Source organism: Acanthisitta chloris, unplaced genomic scaffold, assembly GCF_000695815.1.
Source record: "Acanthisitta chloris isolate BGI_N310 unplaced genomic scaffold, ASM69581v1 scaffold38906, whole genome shotgun sequence".
NCBI classification, from domain to species: Eukaryota; Metazoa; Chordata; class Aves; order Passeriformes; family Acanthisittidae; genus Acanthisitta; species Acanthisitta chloris.
The window spans coordinates 3025-13359 of record NW_008677159.1 but is presented as its reverse complement, the minus strand read 5'-3'; the positions used below and the strand labels follow the sequence as shown (position 1 = coordinate 13359).

At 37.4% G+C, this 10335-nt stretch overlaps 1 protein-coding gene across 1 annotated transcript; it reads right to left on the bottom strand.

Moving 5' to 3' along the window:
• Positions 1-93: 93 nt before the first annotated feature.
• PTGR2 (prostaglandin reductase 2) lies at positions 94-9353 on the bottom strand. The gene is made up of 9 exons (XM_009076395.1): positions 9284-9353; positions 7756-7874; positions 6692-6883; positions 5662-5832; positions 4443-4652; positions 3537-3658; positions 2253-2340; positions 1461-1500; positions 94-230 (listed from the first exon to the last, which is right to left on the bottom strand). Exons 1-9 carry the CDS (start codon positions 9318-9320, stop codon positions 166-168), a joined length of 1044 nt encoding a protein of 347 aa, XP_009074643.1. The 5' UTR covers positions 9321-9353; the 3' UTR covers positions 94-165.
• Positions 9354-10335: the final 982 nt, after the last annotated feature.

Sequence of the window (10335 nt, the reverse complement as noted above, 5' to 3'; positions counted from 1 at the left end):
TAATTTATGATTTATTATATTTATCATCATATAAGAATTCATTAATTTCTATCATTTAAGAATATTTATTATTTAAGAAAATTTATTTAATAAAGTAGAAATTAATGGAAAAACTAGCTCACTATTACAGACAGAATGCAATTACTTTTCTGGAACCAATGACTTTTACTCAGAAACTGAGACGATCTGTTTTCCAATATTGCCTCCACTCATCATGGACTGGAAAGCAGCTTCAAAAGAAATAATGAAATAAGTTAGTGCCGACCAAAATGTGGCAAGTAACTTTTAAAAAAGAAACAAAATAGGGTAGAAGCTGATGTTTTAAACAACTTCCCAAGAAGGAGAGATCCTGTTTTGGACCTAAATACATTTATCCCTCTGTGCTAAATTAAGACAAGAAGAAGAAAAACTAGTCTGAAATAAACTGCTGAGGGCAGTTTTGTATAATTAAAATCCTGACCTGTAAGCAACTGTTTGACCCTATACAAAGTAATGGTTACATTTGCTGCTTTTGTGATATGTCATGCAAATACCAAAGAGAAAGACAAGGCATGACTGGAGAGCCCACAAATGCTGTGAGTTTCACAAACTCTTGTGAAAGAAAAAAGTTTACAAATACTGCATGCAATACAGCAAGTGTGAGAAGCTGCTGCAAAAGAATAAATCTTTAAGTGAACAAAGTATGAAATATGACTGCTATAATTTGACCAAATTCTTTCAAAATACATAGGTATACTGGTAAGCAGCAATGAGTAATGACTGGAATAAAGTGAAATCTCTAAGGTTTGGTTAGCGCTCAGTTCTACTAGTTTCCAATCTTGTGGGAATAAAGACTGAATGGACTAAATCATACTTTTCCCTCTTACTTGAGGGAGAGGCATTTTTACAGCACATCTTGGATCACATGGCTCATCTCACAAGATGCCTTCATTTTTATATTTCCTTTGTTACAGTTATTTTGCGCAGCTGACAGGATATTTTGTTCTATCAAGCACTAATTTCCTTTGGCAATCTCTAATATGCTTTCCCTGTTCTTGTGTGCACTTTTCAATTTATTTTTTGTCAGCAAATTCATAACAAGCTCTGTTAGACTCTAGAATTCTTTTAAAGTGTAAGTCTGAGGTTTTCAAAATAGCATTTTCTTAGACACAAGTTCTAAGAAATGTGCAGCAGTTTAACCCTGTAAGATCAGGATGACTGTCATCAGCTGCTACGGTGGCAGTCTAAGAATTAATTCCTCTCAATACCAAAACAAAAAGAAATTATTTTCAATGATTTTCTTATACAAAATAATTTTCTTAGAGAACATTTTAATACCTTGGGGAAAAAAATAACAAAAATAATTTTTTTATAAAATACAAACATCTGAATTGGCAAATGAAATATAGGAGGTAGTTAACTTCTAATGTTGTTGTATTTAATCACATTATTAGTCTTAGAAAATGATGTAAAAATCTTACCACCGATGTTAGCTAAGCCTTCTACGATGGTCTCTCTGACCTGTCAGTGTAAACAAGTGGGCTTAGTTTTCTTCAAACAAGATTAGCATTTCACATTTCTTAGAAGCATGCCAAAAAACTGCCACAGAAACTACCAAAATCTAAAGTTTTCTCTGGCTACAATGGACAATGTTCTCTTTGGACCAGCTTCTTTAATCAAGAGAGGTGTGAATACTTTCTGATAAATGTGCAGGTGATTTAATTCTTCAATCAGAACTGGAACATCCCTGCCCCAGCCAAAATTTCACATCTCAGGATTTTCCCAGGAAAATTTATTGATCACTAAAAGAAACAAAAACTAATTTAGACAGACCTCACAGGGAAGGGGTGGATTAAATATACACCCATCACAAAATAATAAATGGTGATTATAAAGCTTGAAACAAAATTTCACACAAGATCCTGAAAAGCATTCAGGACACTTAACTAATCAGGTATTTGAAAGTACATAATTTTGAGGGCCTGATGTCTCAAGTAAAAAAGCACTTGCACCCTCTGCTGAAAGAAAGAAGAGATACATGAGCAGCATGTAATTAGAAGTCTGCAATACTACAGTCAGACCATCCTCAGCACATACCTTCTAAAACACTGCTACCTTATGAGCTTTCAATTATACTTACACAGTTTTAAGAAACTGTTCCATTCTGAGGCACAGTAAGAGAGGCAGAGACAAAGAAATTGATCTTCTTGTAGTCAGACCATGATCTGAGGAGACAGTATCAAAGGCCATAGATAAAATTTTAAAGTTCTTACCTTCAGTTTACCCTCTTGGATCCACTGACAGAGTTGTAATATACTGGCTTCTTGTTTGTCCATATAGTTCAACACTAAGAATCTTTCCCTGTGAAACAAAAGAATGAGCTTTGATTTAAGAAATGTTGGTAAACATATTTTGAAATCTTTATAAATCTTTTCAGGAAACAGCACTGTTGAAACTGAAGGTCTATGAGTACTAATTACAATGAGATGTAGCTCAGAGCTTTGCCAGTTTGTTGTGACAGCTCCTTGCAGTGGGAGCTTGACAGTAACATTGGTTATAGACAAGTAATTCTGCTCAAGTATAAGAGACAAGAATAGTAAAAGTCAAGTAGTATCACCAGAATAAGCAAATGTCCATAAAATGTGAGCAAATTCCTACTATTTTTGTGGGGAGAGTAATTAATGGACCTACAACTAAATGGCTCCCCAAAATTTTGCATACTCTGCTGTTACGGTTTTCTATAGCAACTGAGAAACTGAAATGATCATTACAAATTACAGTAACTTGTAGCAATATACTGACTAAAGTCTCCACTACATTCTATTATGCACGGTGTATTTTAGTACTTTTTTCCATTTTTTAACAGGGACAAGAAAAGAATCTGAATTAGAAGAGGACAATATATTTGCACAGAAATCAAGTGTCTCCCCAACTGTCTTCAATGCAATGACCGAAAAGTCTCCTAAGACTCTGCTCCTAATCTCTGCCTTAGCTCCACCTGAATCCTGACTGGAGATTGAGCAATTCCCAGAGTCATGACAAAAATGTTTTACCTGTATGTATCTGCCACACTTACAATCCCATTATCTAATAAACCCCCAAATACTAAAAATATAATTTCACTAAAATCACTGCACAGCTGCATCCTTACTTTTAAAATATCTGATTTTCTCTCTACCTGAACAAATTCACTTTGAGAGAAGGCACTCTGCAAAACACCTGAGAACAGAACCACAGCAACACATTCCCTCGTACCAAAGAACCTGTCAGAGATTTCAGGACTGAATCAAGCAGCCACAGAGCGTAACAACAAACATCTATGACTCTATGTAACAACATCCCTTCCCATCCTACCCCTTTACGCTGATAAAGACAAATGTAAGAGAAAGGATTTATTGACCTTGTGATTACAGTTTCCTTTTCAGGCATGGCAACATTCTATTCCAATTACATGTGCCTAATGTAGATCTACAGACTACCTTCCAAACATCAGAGTCACAACACCATGTGTGCAATCCACCTGGAACCTGGTCACAAGTTCTGGAGGAGAAATGTACCTTGTGATGTTCCTTTCTTTCCGTATTTTTTCTATGTCAGGAGGCAGCGGAGGAGGATAAGGCACATCTTTGTTATACTGAGAAATCTGACCGCACAGGATGATATGGCTGTTCTGATTCATCTGTTTGGGACAGCACAAAGTAAGAAAAATTACATTCCTCAGTCTCAGAAACTAATTTTTTCAGAGATGTAATAGATTATATTGCAAAATTTTTGCCACATTTCCTATAAAAGAGTGGGAGAACTGCACACAGTTCCATTCAACCTATGACAACATTCAAATCGGTAAATGCAGAGCAATAATGGAAAAATTAATGCTCAGCAGCACCGTGTAATTTTACAAGGCACTAAATACAAGGAATATAAGAAATTGTTATCTTACTGTGTACCCTTCTGGTCAGGAGAAGAAGGGTAATAGGACAAAGAAGTCTGATACAGCTCTTGGATGCAGCTGTAATTTAGAGCTTCCAAAGATGGCATTGCCACCAAAGCCTCTCTGCCATGAGACAGAGTGATTGAATGTTAACAGCAAAGAGTCCTCATGGAGGCCCAGCAGAGCTGGCCTTTCATGAACCTAGAAAACCAAAGCCTATAAAACACAAGATTACTACACTGACAAACAATGTTTTTATAGAATATTACCAAGTCTCCTAGTGAAAAATGGGAGAAACAAGATACAGAAATTGTGGTTTTATTACTGTACTGCCGGGCTGGTCCAAATGACAGACACTGATTTCAAATATCTGATTTCTTCTCAAGACCAGGGTCAGCACTTGGATTAGACCACTGAAGTGGAAAGCCTGCTTTGCAGTATTACAGGCTGGATTCCAGTATGAATTAATTCAAAGCTGGACACACAGCCACTGGAAAATCACAAGAATAAACCTGTCAGCTGGAATAATCACCTGACTTATAACCGTATCACTGATGTCTCCACCAACATTGTCAAAGTAAACATCCACACCGCCCGGGCAGAGTTCACGAAGCTGTTCTGCCACATTCCCCTTCTTGTAATTGATAGCAGCATCAAATCCCATTTCTTGGACTAAAATGGAGCACTTTTCATCTGTGCCAGCGATCCCCACCACTCTAGAGCAGCCCTCCAGATGGCCAATCTGTGGGGACAGAGTTAAACAAACCCCAGACAATCAAAACCCCGAAACAATAAAGAGAAGTTAGATCATTCATCTGCATAAAGGTACCAGTGGGAGAAAGAATGCCTTAGGGGGTGTTACAGTCATCCCCTATTCCTCTAAACCCCAGGCAGCAAAGTCCAGTGCACTCTCCAATCTCATGCGACACAATTGCCTCTTGTCACTCCCTCCTCACACTTAGATGAGGGGCAGGTACAATCAAAACTCATCATCTTTCCAAACCCACTGCAGAAGATTTAGTTTGTGGAGCCACCAATGACTGGCAATACTGGAGAATCAAATACAGTATAAAATTACCATCTCCCAAGTACTGTAATGTAGCTAATAAACAAAAAACGAATAAATTAGACAATCACTGATGAAATACATTCTTTATAGATTTACTTATGAATCATTTCTTCATAGCTCCTCTTATCAGTAAGTCTTAAGTTTGCTTGATACCTATTGTACTCATGTGTATATATACACACACATATATATACTTGTAGATATGCACATACACACAGACACACTGCAACAGGTTTTGCAAAGCTGAGGAGGATAAAAGGGCTGGAAATGTCAAAGCACAAAAGATGTAATGGAACAGCACAAAGAAGGGTTTACCACACATTTTTACTATTTTCTAATACAGAAAAAAAAGAAAGTCTTTGTCAATACAAAGACTATTCAAACAGCAGACTGCCATATAAATATAAAACAAGTACACGTATTTATACCATCTAGTTTACTTATGCTAGCAACAAGTAATCACTGTGGCCTTTTTTCTCCTATCCCAGTTTCATGAAACTGAAGTTTCACATCTAAAATCTTTCTCAGCGACTGTGTGCACCAAGTCTGTGAAACTGGCCCTTCCCATGGAGTTATACCTGCTCATGTTTACAATTATTTTATCTGCATGTTTAATAACCAGCATGTTTCAGAAGACAGAACTTGGTAACAGAGTGTGTTTGTATGTCTCAAGCCTACCTACCTGGCCAGCCAAAGAGCCGCAGGCACCAGCTGCTCCACTCACCACCATAGTCTGATTTGCAGCCACGGCCACGTGCCCTTTCTCCCTGACACCTAACAGGGCTGTCAGTCCAGTGATGCCAGCTGCACCAAGAAAGTAGGAAAGGTGTCCATTTACAAGCTGTGGAACAAGCTACAAAACAGAAAAACATGGTGGTGTTCATCTGGTTTTAAGGTGAGGCTTTGCTGCTCGTTAGGATAGAACACTAACTCAGGATATTTACCAGGCAAGGTGCAAATGAAGAGCTATCTGTAAACTAGTTCTATCCTAATAACAAGTTTATACAGAAACTTTGTATTTCCGGAGTTTTAGAAAAAGTTTTGAAACAAAGTACTTCACAAAAAATTATGTAAGTGTCAAAAGCAGCTGGCAGATAAGTTTCCAACAATGGTGAACTATCTCTATGCACTGTTTTATCAGATATTATGACTGCAGATCAGTGGCAAAAGGTCCTAAGGGAAGGAGTTTATTGGAAAGTATAAATTCTCAAACTACAACGCTTTTCTGCATTACAAGAGAACAATCAACACAATGTCCCACCGTTACATCTCTGCTTTCAACTTAGTATTGGATACCCTTTCTTCTGTGAATGTAAAAGCTTTTACTAACTTACGTGAAATAAACTGAATTAAAAATATCTACAGCCTTCTATGTCTTACAACCGTCTCATGGATCAGGAGTTCTACTAGAATTAGAATAATTATCAGAATTAATTAACAGAAGCAGTTTCATTGAAATTTAATAAAAAACCAACAGTTGAAATAATACTGGCATGACTGGTAACCAACAAAAGCATTTATATTTTTCTTTTTTAAGAAAAAAGAGAACTTCATATAGATCTTGGCACCTGTGAGTTGATCTGCCTGTTGAGAACATGTTGTTCCAATAACACTGGCTTTGACCAAAAATTAGTTTTATTAGCAGCTATCTAGAAAAAAATAAAGGTTTTGGAAAATAAATAGTGACAACCTAGGCTTTGCATTTATATTACCTTTTGTAGCAAGCTTCCATCGAGAATTGCCACTGTCTGCCAGGGCCAAGCAAAGGAAGTTACAAAGTCTCCTTTAGCCAGGTTATCATGCTTGCTCTCCTCCACAACCCCAACGCCGCCACCATCAGCAACTTCAGACAGCTGCCAGGGCTGCAGGTAATCTGAGCCAGTGTCTTCATTCATTCGGCAGCGCTGAAAGACAAGGCTTTAATGAAAGGCTTTGGTGGAACACATAGCTCGTTTATTAGTTCAAATTAAGTACAAAAGGTGGATGGACCATTCTGATCTCTTCCAGCAGGCGTCACCAAAGCCAACATATTCTATAGACACTGTCTCAAAGTGCAAACTGCAAACGAAGATGACCGGCTCAGGTCTGACAAGAACTACAAATGCCTTTCTTTAACTGAATAAATCCCAGAAATATAGGATTGAAAAGAACAGCCAAAAGTCATTTAGTCCATGCCTCTGCACTGAAGAGCAGTCAAGTATATGTAGACCATCCCTGACAGAGATCTGCTTAGTGAAACAGCTTGAAATCTCAAAGTTATTTTCTTGACATCTCCCCCTATAGCTAGAGTTAGTACTTCAGGATTCTTAAACCTACTTGCCTGAAATTAAGACTGTTTCTTTTCTACCATCTCCATCTATGCAGGAACTAAATGATCAGAATTCTCTTTATATCAAAATTTTACAGACTGGGTCTGTCTGTTTCAATCCACAAGTCTCCCAACCACATGATTTCTACAATTTGCAGAATTGGAAAAAATAAAGTATATAAAAAAGGCAAAGTTCAGAAAAAGCTGATACAAACAAATCTGCAATGGCATACCAGGGCTCACAGTCTCTTCCTGGTCCTATAAAGTCATATTCCTATATATATCATAAGCACATCAATGCCAAATTCCTTCCCAATATAACTCCATTAGAATCAATCAATTTCTAAGGTATACCAGAGATATATTTGTCCTATAACTGGAGACTTTGGTGGTAAACATCATGACAGGTACAGTGTTGAATGTATTTTAAAAAACCAATTCTGACTTGGCTCTAAGTCTATGACATACCATGTAAGGGTCCACAGAGAGATAGAGGGTTTTAACACGCACTTGTCCTGCTTGGATTGTATCAGCTATTGTACTTTGTTCCAGTCGGAAGTTTTCAGCCACTGGCACTCCATTCTTACCTAGAGTTATTTTAAAATCAAACAAATAAATGAATCAATATAGACCATCCCTTAATCAATATGCAAAGGCCTTTATTTAAAGTGGTCAATTTTAGGGTAAGTTAGGTTATATATTTACTCAGGTACAAAACTACAAAACTTTCAGATTTTGTATCACGAACTATGATCTAAATGAGTGCACTGCCACCATCCAAACTGAAGGCCTGCTCACATGTCAGCTCATGCTTACCCAGGCCAGTACAAAGTACTTGCACTGACTGACAGTTTTCATGCAGTTTGCTGCACATAATTTTTATGAACAATTAGAGCAAATTAAAAAAAAAGTGCTGTTCCCATTCTCAAAAATGGCTCTGTATACTCTCATGGGCTGAAAAGCCCCTAACTTGCAAAACTGAGACATGCATTTGGACTTCTCATATAACAAAACCATTGTGCACTATTTTGCCAGTAGCTAATGACCAAAAACTTTAACCAGTAAGTTTTAAACTCCCACCTTTTGGCCTCTTGAGTCAAGCGAGATTGAGGGAATACAGGCCACAGCCACTGCACATGCATTTGCTGCAAGAGCATCCCTTTGCAGGTTCAAACAGACCTTTTAAATTAAAGCTTCACAGAAACACCTATAAAACTGTGCCATGAGCCTCAGAACTGGAGGCTTCATCCTCCAGTTGGTACCACATGCAGCAGATCAATCAGACTGACAACTGGAACCACTGGCACTAATAGGAGACAGCCAGATACCCTTGGATATTTTAAGTCAGAGTTTAAGCATGACTACAGCAAGCTACTGCTGCAACATGTGAAAGGCTTATTTGCAGGTCACACACTAATTCTCACCTCTTAGAACTCTTTTGGCATTAAGCAGCATGCAATACTCCCCCCAAAACTTAATATACACATGTGGGTCTTCCATAATAGATAATTTATAAACTGACTATTCAAAATATTGTGCTGACATCCCTAACAATACACATGTGTAAGCAAGGAAATAAAAGAGCATAAATTTAAAAAACAGATACTTTGAAACATGGGAGGAATAAAACTTCCAATATTCACTAAGAGGAAACAAATATAGTAACAAAATACTGCACTTTAGTCATTTCTTAAAATGCAAAAAAACCAAATGCCAGAACTAAAAAGCCGTGTTTACTAACTTATTTCATTTTGAGCCCCTAGGGTTTTCTCATCTATTACGCATTAACCCTTCTTCTTTCACCCAAGAGTTTAGAAATCTGTTTATACAGACTAAATAAATGCACTTCACAATAAACATCATTTATTGCTGCATGCAATATCAAGATATATGAATGTCAATATCTTAAGTTAGTATCTGTTTCTACCCTCACCACTTTGGAGCATTAGGCAACTGTAACCAACACATTGCTCCATTACTGGACAGAAATACGTACCAGGCCGTGAATTCAGCACTACTCTCTGTATAATCATCCCTGACTTTGCAGCAATTTCACACTGGATTTCTACAAAAGAAAACATTTGAAGGACTGAATCATAAATTTTCTAGGAAAAAAGAGTATGGGGCAAAGTACTTAGTAATCTGGAAACTGCAAATGAAATACAGGCCTCACCAATTTCAGCATTCATGCCTAACAATCACGTAAACCAACCTCAAATGTAAAACAAATGTGTGGATAAAGTTTTCCTGTTTATCTTGTTAAAGCTTTGATTTTATACAACACCACAGTAGCACCTCCTGGGAGGGCTGAAAATTATAATGTACCATGCTCCTTGTAAGAGCATCACCACCTCCCACCAGGCTGTAGACTTATTTGGTTTGCTTTCCTGTGCTGATGGAGAACACCCTGTTCCCACCCAAGACACAGAGGCAGATTTGCATGCAAAGTCAGGAGTCACTCAATAAAATGCACACAGGCATGCCAAAATAGCAGTGTGCAGGTACATGACAGAAAGAGATTGTTGTGTAAGATATTTTGCGTGAAATAGCAAATTCTTTCCATTAGCAGTGTATTTTATCCTAAGAAATGGTCTGGCTCAGAGATGAGAAAGAATTAGATCACCACTTTATCTGTTTTACAGAAATATTTCTCCTTGAATTTCAACAGTTTCATAGAGGACTGTAAATCTGTGATCTTGCAACTCTAAGACACCAAAGCAATTAACAAGAAATTAATCTGATTCAACAGGAGAAAAATCATGATCTTGGATGCTTTCAGAGCTAATACAAAATAAAAACGTTACTACTATTCTCAGCTGTGTGCCATAAATAACCAACCTCCACAAGACCCAAGGACATTAAGGAATGAAATAAACTAAATGAATGATAGCTGATGTCTCTGTCATAATGTTTATTTTGCTGCCAAGAACAGCAAACGAGTGACTCTAAACAGATGAGCCTAGAAAGAGCACATCACCACTCCTTATCCAACATCTTTATTCTTTGAACACTTCCAAATACAGAACCTTCTGTACTGTTACTGTGCTT

Excerpts from the sequence above, each read along its gene's own strand:
- PTGR2 (XM_009076395.1), bottom strand. The coding sequence starts at position 9,320 with ATGATTATACAGAGAGTAGTGCTGAATTCACGGCCTG. Across the intron at positions 2,341-3,536 it reads AAAGAAAGGAACATCACAAG|GGAAAGATTCTTAGTGTTGA; the intron begins GTACATTTCTCC and ends TTTGTTTCACAG. Across the intron at positions 1,501-2,252 it reads TCCAAGAGGGTAAACTGAAG|GTCAGAGAGACCATCGTAGA; the intron begins GTAAGAACTTTA and ends TTACACTGACAG.